Source organism: Vicugna pacos, chromosome 5, assembly GCF_048564905.1.
Source record: "Vicugna pacos chromosome 5, VicPac4, whole genome shotgun sequence".
Classification (NCBI taxonomy): Eukaryota; Metazoa; Chordata; class Mammalia; order Artiodactyla; family Camelidae; genus Vicugna; species Vicugna pacos.
Window position 1 is genome coordinate 48,709,358 of NC_132991.1, and position 25,708 is coordinate 48,735,065.

The 25,708-nt window shown below is 41.3% G+C and overlaps 1 protein-coding gene and 1 non-coding gene across 8 annotated transcripts in view; both read right to left on the minus strand.

The window, feature by feature from the left end:
* Positions 1-344: 344 nt before the first annotated feature.
* The window catches only part of NFE2L2 (NFE2 like bZIP transcription factor 2), a 30,827-nt gene continuing 5,463 nt past the window's right edge, over positions 345-25,708 (minus strand). For 2 of the 7 annotated variants that reach the window (XM_006210203.4, XM_006210204.4), the window contains exons 2-5: positions 4,011-4,277; positions 3,305-3,394; positions 2,447-2,638; positions 345-2,056 (exon numbers count right to left, since the gene is read on the minus strand). In XM_006210203.4, coding sequence (XP_006210265.1) covers positions 833-2,056; positions 2,447-2,638; positions 3,305-3,394; positions 4,011-4,277 — 1,773 coding nt within the window. In that variant the 3' untranslated portion in view covers positions 345-832. Of the gene's footprint in view, positions 2,057-2,446; positions 2,639-3,304; positions 3,395-4,010; positions 4,278-6,127; positions 6,170-11,077; positions 11,239-11,980; positions 12,160-25,708 lie in introns of those variants that run through there. The other 5 variants (XM_072961205.1, XM_072961206.1, XM_072961208.1 and 2 more) reach the window with 5 other exon arrangements.
* On the minus strand, positions 15,713-15,784 carry TRNAT-AGU (transfer RNA threonine (anticodon AGU)). The gene has a single exon. It is a non-coding gene; the product is annotated as a tRNA-Thr (tRNA).

Below are 25,708 nucleotides of genomic sequence, written 5' to 3' on the forward strand. Positions count from 1 at the left end.
AGTAGCTTTCTACTAGATAAAAGTCAGGGTAACCAGGCCGTGTCAAGTCCTACTCTACCCATCCACCCTTTTTTCTCCCATGTTCCTCCATGTAGTTCTTTCTCAAACAGGCCTCAGAGCCTTTGGCCTTCATGTGTACTGTGCGCAATTAGCTAATAAAATCTATTGGTGTGAGTAAGTGAACCAGTATTTTCATGGTATATAGCATTTTCCTTGGTTGAGATGTACCTGCTGAAGAGACAGTCTTTCTGATACACTCTTTCCCTGTGTCTAGTATCATTTAGTGCTTTTCATATTAATGTCATGGAAAATAACTGAATAAACTCAAATGAATTCCAAAGAAGTTAACAGTTGTAATAGTCCTTTATTAGTACCAGCTTTTCAACTAAATTGGTTTTTTTTTTTGCCAGAGCTAAACAATTTAATATAAAAAAAAGTTTTGTTCATAGTTTTTATTTTTAAAAAAGTATACAGTGGTTAGTTTTGCAACAATTTACTTTTAGCCAGATGTCATATAAATCTATAAATGTAACAAATGAGATAAGAACAGTATAAATAAGTTTTTGTAGTATTTACACGTATACAGAAACTAGCCCAAATGGTGTTCTAAGAAATTAAGTTTGCAGTGAAACTGATTCAGCATACTGATAACTTATTTTAATGCTTTTTAAAATTTTGTATCTTCTATACTAGACTTGACTATAATTTTGCATAGAATTACTTAAAGTATATTTCTGCATTTCACATCAGGAGCTTTTAGTATAACAGTAAAAAAAAAAAAAACAAAAACAAACAAACCCGCTAGCTCAGAAAATGTCAGATCTTCCCAAATCTAGTTTTTCTTAACATCTGGCTTCTTACTTTTGGGAACAAGGAATACATTGCCATCTCTCGTTTGCTGCAGGGAGTATTCACTTGGAGAGTAAGGCTTCCCATTTTCATCACGTAGCATGCTGAAGACTTCAAGATACAAGGTGCTGAGTTGTTTTTTCAATAGATGGAGGCTTTTGTCATTTTCTCCTTTTTCTTTGAGCAATTTTTCTTTTTCATCTTTTAAATGATCTAAGTCTTGCTCCAGTTCCACAATATTTTCCAGTTTTCTTTTTCTGCAGTTCTGAGCAGCCACTTTATTCTTACCCCTCCTACGTATATCTCGAATTAATGCAAGTTGAGCCTCGTTGAATTGCTCCTTGGACATCATTTCATTGAAGTCATCAACTGGGAGGTTAATGATTTTTTCTACAGGGAATGGGATATGGAGAGCTTTTGCCCTTAACTCATCTCTTGTGAGATGAGCCTCCAAACGGCTTGGATGTTTGTCTTTTGTGAATGGGGTTTTTCGGTGACCAGGACTAACAGGCACTTCTTTCTTTGGTGTGTTTTCACACGGGGCATCACGCACTGCAGCACTGTTCCCCTGAGAGGGTGACAGGGGTTGGACTGTATCCCCAGAAGGCCGTACTGGCTGTGTTTTAGAACCATTCTGTTTGGCACTTCCAGGGGCACTATCTATCTCTTCCATTTCAGAATCACTGAAGCCAAGCAGTGTGTCTCCATAGATGGAGGATTCCACTGAGTGTTCTGGTGAAGCCATGCTGGGACTTGGATTCAGTGAAACACCAGAGTCAGAATCATTGAATTCTGCTGTTGTGCTTTCAGGGTGGTTTTGGTTGAAGGCTTTACAAAGTGATAGATCTGAGATATCAATGGGCCCGTTTAGAAGTTCAGAGAGTGACTGGCTAAAATCAGAGGAGGACATGCTGTTGCTGGTACTGGGCTCTGCTACAAAAGCAAGATAAAATTCATCACCAAAATTTGTGTTTACTGTGGCATCTGAATTTAATGAGTTCACTGTCAACTGGCTGGAGTCTTCTGTGGAGAGGATGCTGCTGAAAGACTCCTCGAAAGCGTTGAGAAAATGTGGACTACAGTTACCTACTTCTTTTTCCAGTGAGGGGATTGATGAATAGAAATAACTGTCCATTTCTGTCAGTTTGGTTTCTGGACTTGGAACTGTGCTAGTCTCAGCCAGGTTGTCATTTTGAATATTAAGACACTGCATGGAAAAGAAGTTTATACTATGTAAATTGAGGCTAATTATTTTTAATAGCGGATAATTCATATTTGAAGGTAAACTCTCCCCACCTCCAAGCTCTTCTATAATTTAGAGATAATTTCCATTTCCAACAGATACTTAAGCCTAAACATAATGTATTATTTTCAGAGTTCCCAGATCAGACTTCAGGTTTATAACTTAATCTATCCTCAAGACATCCACTCCATTTAACTAACAGAAGTTCACTGAAGTGAGCATGGGCAGCTCTCCTGACAAATTTCAAAGCACCCTCCAACCCTTCCTGTAAGTAGGTGGCATATGGAATGACTGATTTAAAAGTACTGAAAATAAAATAGCATCTTTGGTATTTATTACATTGTTCTTAGTTACCTGTAGTTCTGGAATGGATAATAGCTCCTCCCAAACTTGCTCAAAATCTTGCTGCATAGCGTCTAAATCAGTAGTGGCTAACTGAAGGACAAGAGTTTCAGGTGACTGAGCCTGATTAGGAGCAGTGAAGACGGGGCTCTGGATGTGGCTGGGAATATCAGGAACAAGTGATTGAAACGTAGCCGAAGAAACCTAAAATTGAGAAGACATTTAGTTATGTATACGAATCTGACACCAAAAGTGATGGCTAAATTCCAAGGCCATCACATCTTAAACTGGAATTGGCTGCAGTTCTGTATCTCTAACCACTTATGACTCCCATTTCTATATAATGAAATGACTTTTTTTCCTGCCCAACTGGCTCCAAATTTACTCCTTATTTACTCGCTTAATTGCTTTATCTTACGCATTTCAAGGTAAACTTCAAAATGGGTAAAAACAATCTTTAGAACTTAAATTTGTATCTTTCCATGTAATATCTAGTATAGTGCTTCAAACAATAAATTTATTAAAATTGTTAACCACACAAGTCTTGGTTTACTACCTAGCTTGCTTTTTACTTACAAAAAATTACTTGTAAGCATCTATAACAAATGAGTTACCTGTTTCTATGGTTATGCTGATCCATGCTTCTGGCTATGCAAGACTAAACGTTTTTGGTTTTGTATTATATGGAGAGCTTTTTTTTTTCTTTCAAATTATAAAGTTATCTATAGGCTAAGATTTCCTCGATAAAATCTGTTCCTAAAATACTTTTTTTTCATTCTTTTTTGCTTTAATGAGAGACATCAAAGGGACCAATACAGGATATATTAGATGTAGTTGTGGAGATTTGCTATTAACCAGATGTTAATATACCTCATTGTCATCTACAAATGGGAATGTCTCTGCCAAAAGCTGCATGCAGTTATCGAAGTACAAAGCATCTGGTTTGGGAATGTGGGCTACCTGGATAAAAGGGAAAGACATAAAGGAAGAAAAAAACTGCTCAGTGTTCATAAAATATTTACAATCTAGTTAAACATTTCTTTTACTTCAGAAGTCCATTTAGTGTGGTAAAGAGCACAGAATCAAAATAGACTGGTTTCAGTCTTGGGTCCCCCAATTTCTTGAGTGCTCTGGGCAGGTTATTTAACCTTTTTGAGCTTCAGCTGCTCATCTGTAGAAGAGGTGTGATAATGGTAACCAGTTCACAGAATTGTGTTGATTACATGACGCAACATTTCAAGTGCTTTAGAAAAGGACCTGTCACAGAACCGTGAGTAATCCCTACTACTAGTTATACTGCTGTTGCAGCTGCATGAGACTTAACTACATGTTTTTAGAGCTTACAAAGCTCTTTATACTTTAAGTATAAGGATTAGGACATGTAATTTATTTCCTTCCAGTCTTTATACTCCATGAAGTCAGGTATCGAACTCATGAGGCTGAGAAGTTGTCTCAAGGTCGTGAAAATACAGTAAAAGGCAAAGATGGAACCCAAATCCAGATGTTTCAACTCCTGGGTCAATGTTCTTTCCTTAAACTCTGCCATATACCTTCCCAAGAATTGAGTACCCTGTACCTGGGAGTAGTTGGTAGATCCACTGGTTTCTGATGGGATGTGTTGGGCTGGCTGAACTGGGAGGAATTCACCTGTCTCTTCATCTAGTTGTAACTGAGCGAAAAAGGCTTTCTCTTGCTCCTTTTGGAGTTGCTCTTGTCTTTCCTTTTCAAGTTTTTTCTGTTTTTCCAGCTCATGCTCTTTCCGTCGTTGACTGAAGTCAAATACTTCTCGACTTACCCCAAGATCTATATCTTGCCTCCAAAGTATGTCAATTAAATCCATGTCCTATGTTTAAAACAAAAAAGGAAGGAGAGAGACCATGGTTAAAATGGTTTTAAAATGGCAGATACTACATAATTTACATTATGCCATTGTTGATGGTGGAGGGTGGGAAGATTACAAAGAATGGAACACATCCAATTTTCTGGGAGGACACAGTTAATTCTATTCAGTGTATCTATTCATAAAAAAGAAAAAGAAAAAACCCACCACCACCAGCTACAAACACAGCTATCCATTCTAATCACTTATTACTTGGATTATTAACAATTTGAGTGATCGTAAGAGGCCACTAAAAGCAAAGTTACAAGTGTTGCACTTTAATGATCTTGAATCAAAAGAAATCCCACACTTGTTTAATGGAATACAGAAATTAGACCAAGCACTCTAAGTCGCTGGTTTATTATGAGAAACGGAGTCTGGAAAACATGATTATGTGGAATTTTTTCTAAACGTGCTCAGCAAAACCCAAGTCAAATGGTCAATCTAGTAGTTCCAAAATATCCCCAACGTTGGTCTTTCCTACAGTGGATTATTATCTTTTCCCCATCACTTCTTGCCACTGTTATCTCTGTGGCTACTTACTGAAACAATTTCCTCTTGACTTGAGTTTTAGCTCCTGAGGTGTGAACAAATATAAAGTCAAGTCCTAGCAAATGGTAATCTTGTGATGTGTGGGTGAAGAAAGAGGTTGCCTGTAGGTTACCCAAACAACTGGGAAAGGGGCAGTGCCCACCAGGTTCACTTTGGAGAAATCATAAATAACCCTATACACAAACCACACAAACGAAAAACACGGCTCCAAGGAAGAATGAAAGGGATTCAGTTTTAAGATAACAGAGGGAATCTTAGAATGAAGGAATGGTTATTTTGATTTATGTAACAAGGCCAGGCCTAGGTACTATGTCCACATATTCCTAGAAACCACAAATGTGTCAAAAGCAGTTTTTTTTACTTAAAACTTCAGTTTTGGAAGTCTAAAACAGGTAAGAAATTTAAATCTGTTTCCATTGAACAAATCCTCTATACTGAAAATAAAATGAGATGGGACTGGAAAAATCAAGACGTAGAGGGAAAGGGAACTGGATGCCTGAAGGCTGTCAGACACGGAGTGCACAGACATCCAGCTTTGTATTGTGATTCTGATGACAGCTGGCAGCATCGCATGGCCCAGTGCGTGTCCGGCTCTACTTTCAGCCTCCGAAGGACAAAAACAACATGGTTGCTGCTTCAGTGGGCAGTCAAGCTACTTCATCTAAAGGAGAAACAGACCACTCAGCCTAGACACAGCCCAGCTGGCTGGATAGTAGAGGCCACCTCTAGCCTTGACTGAAAGTTGGTGTTAGAACCTTAAACGTGATGAAACCCTGCTCCTGAGGTTCGCAATTCTAGCCTTGAACAGTACAACGTATGGTACAAAGCACACACAGTAGGTATTAAACAGCATCTATAGCTCTTCAGAAATGGCTAGGATATACCTGTTTTTAAGCCAACTTCTAATAAGGGCTTTCTGCGTATGCCAAGCATTGTTCTAAGTTCTTTAGATACATACAAACCAATCCTCAAAACAACCAAAGGTAACACGGATCTATTTTACAGATAAGATTATTGAGGCTTAGAAAGAAGGGATACTATTGGGAAGTGCCAGAACAGGGATGAGTACTCAGGCAGCCTCCATCCTGGACTCATGCTTTTTTAACCACTAGCCTACATTAAAAATACGAAATCCAATCATTGCATGGTGGTTTCTAAATTAAGCAGGGTATAAAATCAATTGTTATATATAGACTTTGCCTCGACACCCTGGTGTGACAAAGTCGCCAGTTTACGGAAGGTTGGATCGAGAACAACGTTACCTGGATTATTTTCCTGGCCACAAGCAACAAAACAGTAATTGTAGAGCATTCAGTCATACATGGCTATCTTCTCAGGGGCTCCCCACTAAAATAAAGCATGAGAATAATTCCCACTTTAAGAATAATTTGCTTCCATTTTAATGAACATGTTTACCCAGCGGTCATCTGAACAAGAAAAGTCCAACAGAAACCTACTTTAAAATTCTGATTAGGTTGGGCCTTAAATTCTCAGTGAAACTAGATACAGCCAAGTAACCTATCTGGGCTGTTCTCCAAACTGGAACTAACAGGCCAAGGCATTAGGTGTCCATCATGTCCGCACCTACTAAATGCTAGCACTACAGGTGAAAGGAACGTGTGTGCTCATGCAATCTCAACTGAACTTGTTTCAATAAAATAAGCAGTACCTATTCTAACCCCCCTCAAAAACTGATGCAGTGTGTGCATTGAGCTCTTCAGAAGATCAGGAATAGAGAAACCCAAGTACCTGTCCCTGCACGTGGGGGCCACATGGACACATCCCTCCCTCATGTTCCCGGACTGCCCAGGCCTGGGGCTTGTTAAGAGATCCTAGGATAAAATCCAGTATCCAGTTTGATTTTTTTCATAAAAGATCTAAAAGAGCACTGAAGAATTTATGTTGGAAACACTTCACAAATATGACAATTCCAAAGTATCCCCAGAACCCAGGACTATGGGTTGGAGATTTTCTAATATAATTTACTCTAAAATGATCAGTGGCAATCACACCAAGAGCTGATAGAACTGTTCTTTCCTTCTCCCCCCCTTTCCTCCTCATCAGATGAGATGTCCTGAGTCTGTTCAGATGGTTTAGCTATGTATTTAGTATAACTGTTCGATCTTACTCCTACCGTACAGATGTTGGTGGATCACATGAGACACGTGGAAGAAGTTTCTCTATAAATGTGAAGTATGCGCAAGTGCTATTATGCATCCTGGCAGTGATGGGCCGTACTTCTTGCTTTAAGTGAGACCAAATGCCAGGCCAAAGGACAATAATGAAGTTGTAGACATAACTCTAGCAGGAGCCTGAAATAACACTCAGCAATGAAGCTACTTGGTTCCTTCTCAGGGAAGGCCTGAAATTGACTACTGGGCGTGTGCAATATGTGTTGTAAATAAAGATAAATAACATACTTTAATGTACATACATAACACCAACTCAACTGCAGCTCAATTCCTGATATGACTACCCTTTCATGCACAGCGCCAAATCAGTTACTTAAAATTTCCCATAACATGGTTAGAAAAGGACACCCTGATGGGCCCTTATCAACAAACAGGAAAAATAAAATACAAAGTGCCATTTGGGTCAGCTCTTGAGCACCTGGTTCCTGTTATCTGATCAGAGACAGTGCTGGACACTGGGAGGTGGAGGGGCTCCTACAGCCCTAGCTTAACTGTCTCCACCAGGAATGCCACCAAAAGATGCTTAAAGTGACAACATCTAATTGTTCTTAATGCAGGCTAGGCAGCCTTCAATGAGATCATAATAGACCAAAACAGGTTTTAAAGTGTTTTCAGAGGTTTCCCCCTGTATTTTAAAGTTTATTTTTATGTAATGTTTATTCCTGCAATGAGAGGTGTCTAAAAGAAAACATCTGCTTAAGTAAAAAAAAAAAAAAAGCTGAGTTTTAACTATGTTGAATTTCTAAAAACAGATGTTCTGATCAAACTCAGAATATAGCAACAATGGGTTCCTTGTCATGGCCTTGATACGTCATATCATGGGTTACTCAGATTTTCACGAAAGTTTCAGAAGAAAAAACCTGGGGGGATTTGATTTGATATTGTATGAAATGTTCAAAGCTTTATGCTGAAAATGGGAACAGGAGAAGTTTGTCCATCCAAGACTCATTGGTGGGGAGCCCCACAGGCCCAGAACCGTGTTCTGTGCTGACCACCAGGCAGTGAGCTGTCCTCAAGGAGCCCTGTGACTGGGCACATGACTTAAGCCACAAATGACGCTCTCTTTGCAAAGCTCTCGAATCATCTAAGAGGAAATAGTCCGGGTGGAGCCCACAACATACAAAAGCATGACAACGGACAGTGTGGAAGGAAAAGCCCCAAGGAGGAACTCAGCTACTCTGCCACAGACACCCAAGGCACTGAGGAAGCACGGCTGCCTTCTCCCCTCAGAGCCCCGAGGAGGAAGGCTGCCGCACAAGAGGGCAGACAAGAAGGGTCTGGGGAGGCAGAGGAATGTACAGCATTTCATCAGGCGTTTCCTTAAGGCTCACGGAAGAGTGTCCTGAGGGCAATGCAGGCAATGGCTGTGAGCCTTCACAGGCCATATGGAGCAAATGCGTCTGCAACTTAGTGGCTGAATTTTTTTCGTGGTCCTTTCATGATTCCTGAATGTGTTCCATATTTTGTCACTAGCTTGGCTTAAACAAAATTTAATAAGAAACATAAATGTTTGACAATTGTGTTAAATCACCATCTGGCCCAATGGAAACAGTCATATTGAAAATGTATATATATCATCATTTGCCATCTGGGTAATGTGTTACACGTTTTATGGGATATCTGAAGTTGGACTATTAACTCATACCACTTTAAAAGAAACATCTTTGTTCCAGGATAAACAAAGAAGAAAGGCCATGAACACAGAATCCCATATTAAATATGTCTTCTGCAAGCCAATTCATGCTCAGGTCATCCAACAACATCAGGAAAGATAAAGCAAAGATAATCATGATCTCCTCCTAAATTGAAGCAACTCCCTAAACTAAAGCTTTGGAAGAATATTTGAAATGAAACATAAAATGGTTTCTATTATATGCATTCAAATGTGTACATGATGTACATGAAGCTTGCACCTCCCAACCTTTCCCTCCCTTCCCTCTTCCATCCTCTGCTTTGTCCAGAGGATAACAGGAAGGTAGTGGAGGTTTCCTCTAAAAACAAATTTCACCAATAAATTGTGAAAAAAAAAAAAAAAAGGCACAGATAACTAACTTTGTAAACAAAATGAAAACTGATCCTCACTTTCAACAGTATATGCCTTAAGACAATGTCTCAAGTAATTCCTTCTTAAAATCATTATTTCCCTTAAGAAAATAATTAATAAATCTTCTTTTAAAGTTTATCCTCCTGAGATCCCTTCATCCAAATACTAACTGCTAGCATTGGAGTCTAAGTTACACCTAGGAATGCTTTTCTTTCATACATTTCATTCTTTATATTATGCCTGGGTGGTTATACTGTTCACCTAAAAGCAAAATCTGGTTTGATTTTTTCTTCCACAAAAGCTGCTCAAATATTTTTCGGCAAATCCAGATGGAACATGAATCACATCCTATCATCCACTAGAGTATAAACCAAACCAAGAGCTATAGGACGTTACAGAAACAACCGAGGGCATGCTTGCATTCTAAAGAATTGATTAAACAACAAAAAAGATCTTGATTCACAAGGCTTCACTTTGCACTCACAATCCTTACTACTCAAGTAAAATGACACCAAGCAGGTGTGTTTTTAAAATACCTCTCGCTGATGACTATTGTATTTCAAAAATATTTATCTTCCTATTTATTTCTCTTTGCTTCTTTCCTACTGCTTCATCCCAGGAAGACACACAAGGCAACACTAGTTGTGTTCTTGGAATTCTAGACATGGCAGGCGAGATGATAGGCTATTCTTTACAGTTTGCTCACATTCAAGTACTTTTGACTCTACTGGACTCATTTGCTAACTTTTTATTATATTGTTATAATAATTTTGAATATATTGCTATAATAATATTACAGGTGATTAAAAACAAAGATCCGAAGAAATATATATATATATAGAGAGAGAGAGAGAGACAGAATTACAGAATGTTAGAGATGGAAAGGGCCTTACAGTCATCTAGGCCAAGTGTAAATGTCACCGGGTTAATTTCTATGTAATTGCACTTTCATTTTTAAAAATAACTGGCCTAGCAACCGGTTTATATGTCAGCAGAGATTCCTAATAGGTAGTAATAGTTACCACTAATCCAAGTTTCCCTTCTAGAGGAATCTCACCAAGGATTATTTCCCCAATCTTCAATAACTAGCAATTTTTAACAGCATGAAAATTCTCAAGTACATACCAAGAGATGAATTATTCAACAAGTTAAAACCTAGACCACAAATTTGCTGTTCCTTGGGTTACAGACGCATCTTTCTACCCTTTTGTCTTTCAACTAGAAAGAGGTCCAGTTGCCTCAAGGCCTGGTTTGTTACTATGTACAGACACTTTCATGAGCTGTTTCCTGTTCACAAATAAGTTTCTCAGCAGTGACTCAATCTAAGAAATACGATCTCGCCAATTTACTGGAACTCTCACCCATTATGCCTGTATGTAAAACTACAAGGCATGATGCAAAGATAAAGCTAAACTGGAAAGTGAATAGGATAGGAACTGGACTATGATCTTCTCAAGCGTCACATACATTTGGCCAAAAAGAAACCAGAAAAGACAGTTAATTTCCAAGATAGCAGGTGATCCCACTGCTACAGAAAGTGCATGGCTCCAACTTTCCCATGAGAAGTTTCACATCCAAATGCCAACAGAGTTTATTTTCGGTCACTTGTGTCTGAGCACGCTGCTGCTGCTGGGTGGGCCCCAGTCAGAGGGCTCATCCAAGGGTTAACTGCTGCTCTGCCAAGAGAACGGCTTGCTTTGATAAACACACTTCAGGATACATTTTTCTCATCTCTTCCCCATTTTGTGAACAAGCCATGAATGTATTCAGTGCCGGATGCTGTCCTCCCCACATGAAAGGCACTCTGTGAGCTGGTCTTCCATCACTATCATAATGATCCTACAGAAAAATACCTCCCCCCGCCAATATTACCAACAGAACCTTCCAGAGCACTGGATTTAACTCCCTAACTCACTTTAGCCCACATACACTGAAATTAACCAAGCGTGGACTAGCTAGGGGGCTGAGATGTCTACCTTGAGATGAAGCAGCCCTGTGTGCTCACCCTCGTGTATCCTCCTCCCACAGGGCAGCCCCGTGAGAGAGGGCACTGCTCCAGCACTCGGACCGCTGGGGCTCCTTACAGCCACTTCTGCCACTTCCAGACTCCCCAATGATCCTTCACCCTCAGTGGGTCCTACATTTGCAAAAAGAAAGTATTTATTTCAATCTTACAGCTCCTTTTCAGATGTCATTGCCTACAATTAGGTTTAAAAGAAAAGAACCAGGACAGTCACCCCGGCTTGGGGGCCAAGTAAGTACTATACACTGTTTATTGCTGTTAGCCAAAGACCTATGTGCCCATGGGGGTGGCAGTGATGAATCTTAGATATGTGTACATTATATACTGTAATATAAGACTAAAACACTTAGCTTTTTTTCCCCATATCCTATTAAAATATATTCAGTGAAGGGGTCCTATTTAATTTTTTTCGATTGTGAACTTTTTCAAGTATGAAATATTTCTCAAAATAATGAGCTACTGGCTAAAACAGCACTTTACCAGCATGGTGATATATAAAATAAAGGTGGCCGCCAAGATTAATGAGATTAGTGTACGTACCTAAGTGGATCATTAATCCATCTACCCATCCAACACCATTTGTATAGCTCACCTCTCAGGTGCCAGGAACTGTGCAAGGTGCTAGGGACACAAAGATAAGTAGGGGACTGTCTCTGATCTTAATTTTGAGACACATGTAGCAGCCAAGGCAGCACAGAGGGAAGTGTCACTAAACTGCACAGGAAGACCTCACAGAGGAGTGGCAGGTGACACAGAGTACACCCATCACAGCTCCATGAGCATTCTACCCACTAAACAAGGGTTAAATTGGGTTTTCCCAAACGGTTGAGAAGACAAACAATCCATCTCCACTCACTCTGCCTTCTTGGTCTCCTCTCTTGATGGAGGCAGTGTTTTCCCCCAGAGGCTTAGATTCTCCAGCACAAGGAAAATTCTCAGAGACTTCCTCCTCCCATGTGGACTTTTTGGTCAGCAAGACTTATCTCAGCCAAGATGGGAATTACAGTAATGCCACAATGTCACAAAACGCAGCAACTGGAGGGTACAAGAGTACGCAGACAGCCCCTTTCATTTTTGAAACAGGGAAACAGGTCTACAGAAATCACTTTCCCCAAGGTCAGAGGCCAAGGATTCCAAAACTACTACTGTCTACTTTAATAATTTTACATCTAACAACTAGTGCCAAGTTGTCAGAGGGAAAAAAATACATTTTTGCTTCACTTTAATTTTTTAATTATCACCTCTGGCTCCAGCTTGCCAGCCTCCAGGTGTCCTGCAACTCCTACTTCAAGGGTGTTAGCAGAATGCTTCTTGGTCTGCAGGAGTGTTTGCAGGCAGTGGAGCCTCACTGCACAGCATGAGAAGGGTAGTTTATCTCATTTACAGATGAACACATTTAGGTTTGGGGCATCAAGCAACCCTGTCCCAAATCACATGTTCAGCAAGCGGCAGCACCAGGACCCCAACCCACAACTCGTTTTGAGCCTGTGGGCTCGTCCCACCACCACAGGACAAGGTCTATAGACTAATCTAGCCCGTGCCCTCTCCTGGGGTGGGACACCAAGGCTTGGAAGCTGGCCCTGCAGAAGCTCAGGCCTGCCTGTTGCAACTCAGGGCAAATCCAGTCAACTGCACATGGATAGTTTAGCATTTAAATCAATTTTCCCATCAAGCCAGTTTTTACCTGTACTTTGTGTATCTTATCTCAGCTTTCTTACAATGGTCTGATTAAACTTAGCAAACTCCTTCAGGGCATGAGAATGTTTTTTTAAAGAGAGAGCACCTGTAAATAGTATAAAATTAAAATGCTGCAAAAGTACCCTCCCAGTTACTCTTTCCCAAGGCAACCAGTGGCATCAGTTTTTTGTGTGTTCTTAGGAAGATAGTCTATTAAATACACACACACACAGGCACACACACAAGTAGCATATAATCGCAGTGTTCCACACTTATTTCTCCCTATTTAATACATTTCCGAGATGGTTCTACATCAGGGCATGGAGGTGTTCCATTCTTTTTAATGGCTGAGCAGGATGTAATATAATAATAATATAATTTAATAATACAATTATTTAACCAGTCCCTCATTGGCTTGTAAGTAATTTTTAATCTTTTGCTATTACACATGATGCTATAATGGATATCCTTGTACATAAATCATTTCACAAATGTGTAAGAATTATCTGTGGGATACTCAGAAGTGGAATTGCTGGTCAAAGAGTTTATGCATTTTTAATTTTGATAGATATTGCCAAATAGCTCAGCTCTCCTCAGAGGCTGAACCCTTTACATCCTCACCAGTAATGCGAGATGCCCATTTCCCCACTCTTTTCCCCACTCGTGTGTCCTTGACATCTTACACAAAGCATACTGGCACATGGTACCCACTCAACAGATACACAGCAACTCTTGATACAATGTCTCCTATGTTAATTCCAGAACCATTTCAAAATCAGCCCTTCCACTATTTTTAAAGACAAGACAATAAAATTAAAGATACAGAGGAGAATAAACTGTACATACAGTCAGTTGGCCAGCAAACAGCATTTCTTTCATCTCCAGTCTACGTCCAGCCAAGCCAACCTTGGTTGGTGCCTTTGGAGCTGGCAAAACATCTGCAGGGGCAAGAAACGTACAGGCCATGGTGCTCACAGACAGACAGGGCAAAGTCTCAACAGGTGAAACACTAAAGCATGACAGGCAAAATCAGCAACCCCAGCCTCTAAATGACAAGATAAACTTCAAAGAAAAAGCAAGTCCAACTAAAAACAGTACTACCATATGACCAAGCAATTCACTCCCCTCTTAGCATACATCAGAAGAAAACAAAAACAATTTGAAAAGATATATGCACTGGAATGTTCAATGCAGCACTATTTACAACAGCCAAGATATAGAAGCAACCGAGTGTCTGCCAACAGATGAACGGATAAAGATATGGTGTGTATGTGTGTATGTATACACACACACACACAAATGGAATACTACTCAGCCATAAAGAAGAATGAAATTTTGCCATTTGTAGCAACATGGATAGACCTGGAGGGTAGTACGTTTGGTGAAGTCAGTCAGACACAGAAAGACAAAATACTGTTATATTTTCACTTATGTGTGGAATCTAAAAAATAAAACAAACGAATGTAACAAAATAGAACAGGCTCATAGATACAGAGAACACACTAGTCATTACCAGTGAAGAGAGGGGAGGAGGAGGGGCAAAATAAGAGATGAGGATTAAGAGTTACAAACTACTATGCATAAAATAAGTGAGCTACAAAGGTACATTGTACAGCACAGGGAATATAACCAATATTTTAAAATAACTTTAAATGGAATATAATCTATAAAAGAAAAAGCAAGTCCAGCAAGGCTGCCCCATCTGCCAGCTTTTTAAAGACCAGGAAAAGGAATTCTGTCTAGGAATGTGTCTCTTAGGAATATGTCTGTTGGCCATTAAATTACATTAAGCACACACAACTGACTAAGGATCTTGGAGACCACAGTTCAAAGCCCACGTTTATAAATGAGGATCCCGAGGCTCAGAGATGCTAAATGGGTAACTGGCCCTAGATCTCATCTGACTGAGTGGAACCCAGGAGGGGTCATCTGGTCAACTGACACAAATCAGATTTCAAACTACACTTTCCTATTGCAATGTCTGTTCCTTAAATTCATGAAATATAAGGAATTACTTTGAAAACAGACTTGTACAAAACTGTTGTGTGGCATTCAACCCTACAGCCAAATTAACAGCCTATAAAACTCTGTTGTATGATCGAAGTCTGGGTCCTGCATTTTTCTGCAGAGAACTTTCCTTTCCCTACTCCTGAACTCTAAGCCCTGGGTGGTGTCTAAAGGCTGTGCCCATGCTCAATACAATAGGACTAAGAGCCTCCCATTTCTAAGCCCTGATTTCAGACAGGTAAGTCTCCCCTACAAAGAGCAAAAGTGGCTCTAAGTTTAAGTGGACCCCAAAGAACTCCCAAATCATGGGGTCAAGGCCGTGTACCCACATTCCAAATTTGACTGACCCATCCAAGGACTCACCAAGACCAAGTGAGAAACAGTTACAGAAACAGTTCCACATCTCCTGGGAGAAACAAAGCCCTTACACTTTGTAGTGCTTTCAGAGCACAAAACACTTCCGCTTGCATCATTTTGTCACTTGATCCTCACGCTACTCTGTGTGAAGATTAGTGACATGAAGAAACGGGTTCAGAAAGGTTCAATATCAAAGGTCCGTGGCTTATCAGCTGCATCTGCAGCAGAAGCAGCCTCTCTAAACCGGATGGCAGAGCCATAAATCAAATCACCGTTGAGTAAATCACAATGCCTCCCTTTCCTCCTCCACTCCTCAAAATAGAACTGAAATTCTGATTCGCTCTAAGGGTGCTTGCTCACTGCAGTTTGTCAGTGGCTCCTTCCTTTAACATAGTGATCACCACATCACCCAAATCTGGGTGACAGTTGTTTGTCCTCAGAGGCACCCAATCCACAGTTGGCAATCAATGTGTTAAATCAGTTTTTTTTAAATATTTTTTTGAGGGGGGAGGTAATTAGGTTTGTTTGTTTGTTTGTTTGTTTTTGATGGAAGTACCGGGGATTGAACCCAGGACCTCCTGCACACTAGGCACACACTCTACCACTGAGCTATACCTCCCCCTCTAAATCAGTTTGGCTAATAAGAAAACAGTGCTACAAATCAGGCCTGAACTTTTACCAAATGATCTCAGGCAATCTACCTAAACATTAAACATAGGAAGTGAAGCTCTCAGTCTTTTTTTCTCAAGGACAAAAGCTTTGTGTAGGTCTGATTTTAAATCTCTAGCTTTGGTAAAAGAACTTCTTAAAATATGAAAGCCAGACGTATGTAGTTTTCCAAAGTAAATGTTCACACAAATTGTGGGAATTATTTGTTCCTAATTACTATTCCTCATGGAAGTATCATTATACTGCCTGACAAAAATACATGTCAAACATGGAATCGATCACCCTGTCCCTTGGTAGGCACTGCACAAAAAATCTTTGTCCTCACTGCCTGAAAATAATTTCTTTTCAAAGGCCTTTTCTTTGGTCTGGATCTGGTGGAAGTTTTAAGTTCTTTGCAGCCCTCTTGCCCAGTGCCCACTATGCTTCAAACACCAAGTAAACCAGGACCCAAAGCAGCAGGCTATCAGATCATCAGGTTCTGGTCTCCAACTGGGACTAGGGCATGCCATTTCACAGTAACTTTTAACCTCAGTTTCTTCATCTGTGAAAGGATAGGGTTAGGTTAGGTCAACCCTAAGATCCCTCCCTCTACCTCTGGTTCTATGAAGTCAAAAATATAAGTCTGAAAACTAATTTTGAATTTTAAAACAAGTTAATTTCAGCTACCTGCAACAGATGCTCTAAAGTGGTACTGTCCAACAGAAATATAATGCAAGCCACATGTGTAATTTAAAAATCTTTCGTGGACTTAAAAACAAGTGAATTTAATTTAAACATTTATTTCACCCAATACACTAAAAAACTGTTTTAACATGTAACCAAAATTTTTAATTACTGAGATACTAGAAGTGACAAAGACACACAGCATACACAACAAATCTCTTGTGATGTGATCATATGAAATGTAGTCCCACCAGAATAGTTATATTTAATAGAAAAATCTTATCCTGCTTCTGTTTTTAAATTAAAATCACAATTCATTAAAATTAAAAATGCAGATTCTTAGTTAGACCAGCTCCCTTTCAAGTGCTCAAAGGTGACAAGTGGCTAGTGACAGTTCAGCTCTGGGGACCTACAGAGTGAGCCCTCCACACTCCTCAGTGGGGAATTTTATCCAACCAAACTCCTCTGTTTTGCAAATTGCTTCCTGAGGATACAATAGGAACATTAACCCTTCCCAAGTACACTAGGTTGTATTCATACTGTTAGCAATTATTCGCAAAAAGCTACTTCAGTGACCTGAAGGTGCTAGTATGAGTCTGGGCTACAAACAGGGCTCATAATGGCTACATGGATCACCTTAAAGTGACTGAGCCACACAAATACCAGATTATTGCAAAGGTCATCTGAAGAATGGGTAGAAGGGGCTTAAGCGATGGGAAAGTACTATGTCTTCCAACAAAGGATATGAATTAATCCTGAGTTTGGAAATTACATCTCACTTGCTTTCAGATGTACACAACATTTGAAGATGCACAGTACCCACTGTTGTGGCCAAACCCCAGGCAGCAATTTGGACCTCTTAACAAGGAAATGGTAAGTAGTAGAGACATCACAGTTCGTTCTCTGAAAAATCACTATAGGACTTTAAGGTAAATCTTTTCAATTAAATCAATAAATAAGTATGTAAAGACAATGGGTACCTGGTGAGCCTTCACATTAAGACTGGAGAATGAAAGATCACGATGCCGATGTTCTAAATCCAAGTAAAGGTAAGTACGACATAATCTAAGTCACAGCAATAATTGCCCGTTAACTGTGCACTTCTGTGTGCTCAGCACTCTTCCAAGTGAGACAAGAAAGAAGGGGGCAGGGCCCAACCATGAAAAGAATGACCCAGCAATTAGCACCAAGATGGTGGAAGATTCAACTCCCAGTGGACCTTGAGCTTCAATATACGCTCATTAAAATACAATAGCATGCTAAAGACACTCCCACAGCTGCCAGGGCATTGTCAAGGCTGACCATAACAGGTCAAAAAGTGGGTGATGGCCCAATTCCTGGGAATCCCAGCCCCTTCCCCAAAGTAGATGGAATAATTCCTCCCACTTGCTAGCATATGAAGTTACCAAGCCCGTAAAAACTAACAACCCCCACACCTAGTGGCCCATCTTGGTTTTTTTTTTTCCTAGTTGACCCCATGCTGAGGCTGCAGTCTCCCTTCTGAGTTAAGATGGCCCACACTCTGTCTATGGAATGTGTGTCCTGGGCCTCTCACTCCCTTGCCTTCCAAGTGTGTATCTACTTTTACTTTAAACTAAGCACCCAACCCCGCACCTCATGGCCTTTCTCTTAACTTCTGAGACGGCCTGCACTCCGTCTATGGAGTATGTGTCTCTCTGAATAAATTTACCTTTGCTCAGCTATGGCTTGCTCTTGAATTCTTTCCTGAGAAGCCAAGGACCCTCATTTGGCAGGGCGCGTCCCTGGGACTCAACTCAGACCTGGGACACGTCCCTCCTCTCACTCCCCATTTTTGCTGCATCACAAGCATTTGTACCCATGAGCTCACATACATTCACACTCATCTGCAAGGCAGGGAGCATTATAATCCTCACCCTTCTGGAGCAAGGAAACTGAAGTACGGTGAGGTGGAAGTGATTTTGCTCGAAGAACCCCCTCTTGACAACAAGATCCCACCCAGGTTTATATTACAGAAGCACTCAAATAACAGAGACACTTACTCAGAATAACTCAGGCCTCCCCTGGTGCAGGGCCTGCTGGGGCTCCCTGCGAACATGCCGTCTGGGTGGCTCTGGCCAGTCAGGGAGAACTGAGATGTAATACCTGTCCTCACAGAACTGTTTTTCATATGGAAAAGTATGTGAACGCCCCTTAAAATACAGAGGACAAGCCGGGGGTGAGGTACCAATGCTGTTAATAAATTCAACTCCTGTTGCAGCTGTCAAATGAACACAAGACACATCCGATTGGGAGTTTTCTGGGTCTAACTACTATATGAAAAATAGAAGGTAAGCTCCTCACTTATTTATGTATCAGACATTGCATGGGAGCCACCAAGGGCAGTAGGTGTAAAAGGTTTTCAGCTGTGTCATCTCCCTCATGGATGTTATAGAAGATCCTTCCCTTCACCACTCTTCTTTTCATTGAAGTATAGTTAACTTACAATGTTAGTTTCTGATGTACAGCACACTGATTCAGCTATATCTATTTTTTTTTCAGATTCTTTTCCATTAATGGCTATTACAAGATATTGAATATAGTTCCCTGAGCTACAGAGTAGGTCCGTGTGTTTATCTATTTCATACATAGTAGTGTGTACTTGTTAATCCCAGACTCCTAATTTAGCCCTCTCCCCACCCCTTTCCCCACCACTCTACCTTTTTTAAGGCTAGAGTTACCTAGGGGTTGTTATTATAAAAGAAGTATTTCAGTCTTCAAAGACTAAAAGACGGGGTTGGGGTTGGGAAGAGGACAAGGCCACAGAGGTCAGCTCAGTTCATGTCTGGGTTCAGCCTTCCTTTAATGCACTCCCACCCTCAACTCGTTTGTACAACTCGCCTGTGGACACTGCTCCACCTCCTCCAGGATGTCCTCTGTGAGCACCTCAGTTGGAAGAGACATTTTCTCCTCTGCACTGTCACATATCACAAATGAGCTTATGTAAATACCAAGTTCCTAGAGGGCAGTAACAGACTCACCCTCACATTTGTTGAGCAATTATTAAATAAGTACCAGGCACAGTGCCAAGACACCAGAGTTACAAAAATGACTAAAAATACAGTTCCTACCCTAGAGGAAGTCGCACCTTAAGCAGAAGAGATAAAGATGTAATTTATACTCCTCATGATATGAAACATGCCCTATAATCCAGGTGTACAAAGAACAAAGGGACTGATTAATTAGGAGAGAGGGTAATTTGAGAAACAAATGTCCTTCAAGTAGGACAATATATTTGCTACATTATCTTGGAAGATTAAAACAACTTTATGTCCTGAACGTTCCCTAGGGCGTGTTAATACCCAATAAATAATTGTGGAATGAGTAAGTTGCATTCAGGCTTAGAACTCTTATTTTTTATTGTATACCTAAGGCGTGTGAGGCTAGAGTTCTAATTACTTAAGTGACAAAGGTACCATGTTTAATATAATTTATGACCCAACTACTAGCCACAGTAAAATTATTTAACTTCATTCACAGTGATAATAATACGTCAAACTATTTTTTGGGTACTCTACTAAAAACGAAATATTATACCTTAAGAACTATAAACACACACCCCTTAAAGTTAACAACAAAATTGACTTTTTGCCAAGAGCAAATGTGGCAGTATTTTCAAATATCCATTAAAGAATTTGGAACCTGGATAAGATAAGTTAGTCAATATAAATGCTGATTAAGTATATTTTCTTTGAGGGAAATAGCTAGTAATAGAAAAAGGACAGGGAAGTGGGTAACCTCACTTTCCCCTCATTCTAGACTTTGTCTCTAAAGTGGTAACCTATCACCGTAATATTTCAACCTCTTCTGTTATCCTGTAGCCTCCCTTACCGTCTCCCCTCAGTACCCAGACCTCTTCAAAGTCCCCAGTAGAAAAGGTAGTCAAGAACCAGAGATATGGCAGATGACTTTTAATTCCACCTTGAAAATTAGATAAAAAAGTCTAGTTTATCTTTTTAGGACCGGTTCCTTGCAGCTATAGGCTGGAGAAATGGTAAACATCAGCAGTAACAATCACCGCGTCAAATAAAACCACTCTGCATTACAGGACCGGACACTCTGAGTAAATGATATGTACTTGGCCCCTCCAGCTTTACAGCTTTCATCGCTTTCTCTGTCCTCGCTCCCACTACCCCAGTATGAACAGGCTACAATCTGAGAAGACTGTGGGGACCTGCCTCCCTGCAAAGAACAAGGCATTCATATCCTGAGATTTCAAATTGTCTCTAGAAGTCAGTGCATCAGTTCCACTGGGGCTGGCGCCACCACCTAGGAGCAACTGGAAGTGTGTGAGGATGAGGGAAGGGCGGCTCTTCTTGGTGGTCACAATGACGCTAAATATCCCATCACATGAGACAATCCTCCGAAGAGAAGTCTAGTCGGTTTGCCAGGGGCACCCCCTTTAATAAACACAGAGCGAGCTCCTTAAGCCGGGGACACTAACTCATCTTTGTAATGGAGTCCCGCCTTCTTTACACCTAAGAAAACGCCGTTAGTCATTAGACCAGGAAGGAAAGAAAGAAGGGAAGGGAGAGCAGTTAGCTCGGACCTTCTGAACCCCGTTCTGCCACCAAGAGCAGGATGGCCCTGGGCAAGTTACCTGACCTCTTTAAATCGAATACGTTTCCTTGTCTGTGAAATGAGGGTGAGCATCTGCCGTCACCACAGGTTTACTGTCAAGGTCAAGTAAGAGAGAACAGGGCCAGGACCTAGTGCAGTACCAGCAGATGTTCAGTAAATATTAGCTTTTTCTTGCCCATGAAACTGTCAGTTGTCTCTGTTCTGATGTCTTATAGCATCAAAAGGCTGGTTCTCTTCACAGCGTGGCAAGCGAGTGGGTAACGTGAACCAAAATGAAAGACAAACTATCTCCTCAGTGTCCATTATTATCTCTGCCAGCACGTGCACACACACACACACAAGCGGTCCCCGAAGCTTTACGACACAACTGTGCTGTTATCGAGTAAACTCTGGAAACCTGTAGCACAGGGCAAGTGCCGTGCACTCTGGAGCCCCAGGCTGCCAAAGTCCCGCGGGGACACATGAAAGGAGTCATTTCTACCCACATCTCTGGGGAGAAAAGGCTTTATTTATTAGAATCGACAGAAGAAATGTGAGGTCTCCCGAGCTCTTAAGATGCTTTCCCTCCTTCTGAACCTCCCCAATTTCAAGACCCAGAGGCCTAAGTCCTTCAGCAACACCAAAATCATCCACGTATAACTAGTCCTGCCCTGGCATCCAGGGGCACATCATGGAGGCAGGAGACCCAGAACCTGCCAACAGTGGGAACATTTATGTAACCTGGGAAACTGCCATCATGGAGCCTCCATCTGCACTCGAGGGGAATTCCTAAGATTTCATTAGTACTGAATTACTCTGTGGTCACACACGTGCGATCCACTAACCAGAGGCAATACATAGCAGAGAATGTTCCATGAAAGTCAGAATAAAATAGGCCCCGTGGTCTATGGGATTCCCATGCAACTCACCTCCAAGCAGGTGTGACAAGAGCCCCAAAGGCAAAGCACCAGGTCTGACCTAAGATTCCTGAGAAGATGGTTGGGAGCAAAGTGCAAGGACCTGGATGGCAAAGAAGGTTCCAGTCCCAGCTCTAGCTCTTACCAGCTATGCAACTGCTTTGGTCATTTGCCCGTGGCCTCCAGATCCCTGTCCATCCTGCCCTGGCTCCGTCCCCAGGCTCCCTCGCCAACGGGCTTCCAACTATGTTCCACCAAAGGTCTAGGAGAGAGAGGCAGAGGACACTGGAGAGATGCTGGAGGGTAGGAGGAAGGGCCCCCCTCTCCATGGTCCCAGCTCCTAACTCAGTGCCACATGCCAGCTTCTAGAAGGCAGGCCCGGTCCTGAAATTACACCTCCTCCATCTCTCCAGCCCCAGGGGTGGTTAAGTGGCTTCCTGAGGCTGGTCATCTCCGGGTTGTCTGTCTGACTTCTCAGCTCTTCCATCACCCATATCAACCAAACTCTGGATGGCCTCTTAACCTCTCCAAAGAGTTTTCTCAATAATGACAAAACCTACCTTAACAGAGTTGTTAAAAGAACTAAAGAGAGTGAGTGTTTACAGCACAAGTAAATACTCAAAAGTGGTTTTCCTTTTCTCACATGGAGGACGACCTAATTGCATGTTGAAGAACAAACTGAAGTTTTACAGAGTCCAAAAAGCTGTATCCCTCCCAGGTTCAGTAAAAGGAATCCTTTGAACTAGGTTTCTTTTTCTTCCCAAACTCTTCCCCTTTACACTCCCAACCCCCACCACCTCAATCCACTGCATCAAGGATTCTCCCAAGCACACAACTAGTAGTTTCCAGCAGAGGGTGAACCTCTGTCTCTGGAGAAGAAAGAACCCAGGCCCACAGGATGGTTCTCATTCTCCACCTGGTCTCAGCTTGGAACCAGCAGAGGAAGAACACCGGAGCTGGGGGGTGGGTGGGGAGCCCGAGGGCACAAAGCAAACTGTCCTGGTCCTGTCCTTGGTGGCTGGTTTCTCAATGTATAGTTAGTTAATCCTGCTGCATTGAGAATTATCAAAAACAAAAATGGCTTCTTTGAAAATTGTCAATTTTTCCTACTGCAAGTAAAAAAACAGACAGTTTTTATTTTTGGTGGTTTTCATGACCAGGACTATAATGGTTAAAATAATGGGGGAGGGGGCCCTAGGTCAAAAAAATTCATGATTCTTCAACACTCTCAGAACACAGCAGCAAGGGCTACAAAACAGACCAGCAAGGAGCTCTGGTTCTTGAGTCACCCCTCGGGCACCTGCCACAGGTGTGCACTGCCGTCGAGGGTCATGCCCCCGTTCCTATTCTGTTCATGGAAGGCAGCAGAACCCGCAAAATCATTTCTCCCTGTATTCTAACCCCTCAGGCTGGGAAAAAGTTGGGTTTTACATCCACATGTGCTATTACAATTTGGTGCTGAAGCAAAGCAGATCAAAGACTGTCAAGTCTGGAGTAAAGCAAATTTCTCTTCCATTTATCAGCAGACCACCTACATACACAGTTAATACCGTCCCTGCCTCACACAGACACTGGGGCGTGGAGTAGCTGTGAGGAGATGGTACTAACCCACCCTAAACATCAGCTACATTCCTGAAAAGGGAAAAGCACATTTAATGGGAAAAATGATTCACTGAAACACAAGTGTGCACTGCACATGGCCTAAATGTTAACACCAAAACCCTTCTGTTTTAAGATATTTAAATATATATTCAGCGCAAAACAAGAAGAGAATACTGTATTTTAAATCTTAAATAGGATTTAATAGGAGGAACAAGTTAAAAGAATTTCAAATTACTGACGACTAGAGTTTGAAAAGCGGGCAGCTTCCCGAGGGGAGACTAAATGGACCCCTCCAATGGGGTGGGATGATGGCCACAGCAGGACAGGAATTGGGCTGCACAAAAGAGAGGCCTGGCAACACTGGGGAGAGGCCGTGGCTGGTGGGGGCGCCCACTCCCTGCTGGGCCTGTTCCTATCCTGTCTGCAAGGCAGGGCTGAGACAGCTTCACAAAGCCCTGAACCACACCCTCAAGTGGGACTGCTGCAGTGTAACTAACACACACACACACACACACATGCACACACGCCCACACGCACACCCGCCCACACACATGCAAATAATTCGGAAGTTAGCCCCAGTATCCAAATATGTAAACAAGAAACCATTCAGCTGAATACAAATGGCAACCACTGTGCTCAGAATATGAAGTTGACTTTACGGAGCAGATACAGAAAATCAAAATGCTGAGTTGCTAAAAGTGGCCTTGTAGATTTCAGGTTTTTATTTTTTTTAATAGAGGAAGACAATGAGGCCCAGGAATGCAGAGCTCAGAGCTCCCGACAGGAGGGCAGTATCCTGGCCTGGCCTCCAGGATCTCTACCCTCTCTCATGCCTGTGTTCTGTCCTCATTGCCTTTTCTATGTGATTCCCAAATAATCTACATTGTGCATTGTTCCAGGCCATACTCCTAAGGAAACAGAAAAATTCTGCTGACCCACTTGGAAGAAATCTTTTAATAACAGAATTATCACTCAAATCGCCATGAGGGATTAAAGAGCTCAAGTTATATTTACTGAATTTCAAACATTCACCAGGCACCTTAAAACACAGTTCCCTGATTTAGGTGTTAATCATAAGGTTGTGAAGGTCAGTGATCAAATATAAAAACACATCCTTTCATGAATTAAGACATCCTAACCAGACTGTCTATATCACTATGTAAATACCTTCCATGGGCACGAAGCACTGAGCTAGGTTCTCCAGGGCACTGATTCTCAAACTGACTGCACAATGGAATTCCTTCAGAAGCTTGAAAAATTACTGATGCCTGAGTCCCACCCTCAGAGATTTTAATTTAATGAAGGATATGGTTTGGGCATCAGTATCTTAAATACCAATGACTCTAACATACAGCAAATTTTAAGAAACATTGCTATAGGGAACAAAAAAATTATATATAAAGTGGAAACAACCCAAAAGTCCATCAACTGATGATTGGATGAAAAAAGTGGTATATCCATATGGAATAGTATTCAGCAATAAAAAGTACAACGTTTGATTCATGCTACAACATGGTCAAACCTGGTAAACATGTTAAGTGAAAGAAGCCAATCACACAAAATTACATGTGTTATGATTCCATTTCTATGAAATATCCAGGAGACAAATCCATAGAGACAGCGAATAGATGAGGTTACAAGGAACTAAGGGAGTGGAAGGGAAATGGGGAGTGACTGCTGATGGGAATGGGGTTTTTTTCTGGGGCGATGAAAATGTTCTAAAATGGACTGTGGTGATGCTTGTACCACTTTGGTACGCTCCCTCACTGAACTGTCCACTTGACATGGGTGGACTATATATACAGTTTGGGGATTTTATCTCATACAGCTGTTAAAAAAAGAAATATCAATCCTATGCCCAGTTCTCAAGGAAACTGAGAAAATCTAGCTGTAGAGGAAAAAAACTGTAGTTAAGACAAACAGCAGAAATTTTAAAAGGAGATTAAACAGAATAGTCTAATGCAGAAAATTAAAACTCTAGGTTCAGAAGGAGGCTTTGAAGCCAAAATTATGCAATAGTTTCCTTTTCTTCCCCAGTCTGATCTGAAGAAAAGCATTGGAGAGTTCAGATCGTCAGTATGCTGCCGATACCACAGGCCCCAGAGTCTCAGCTG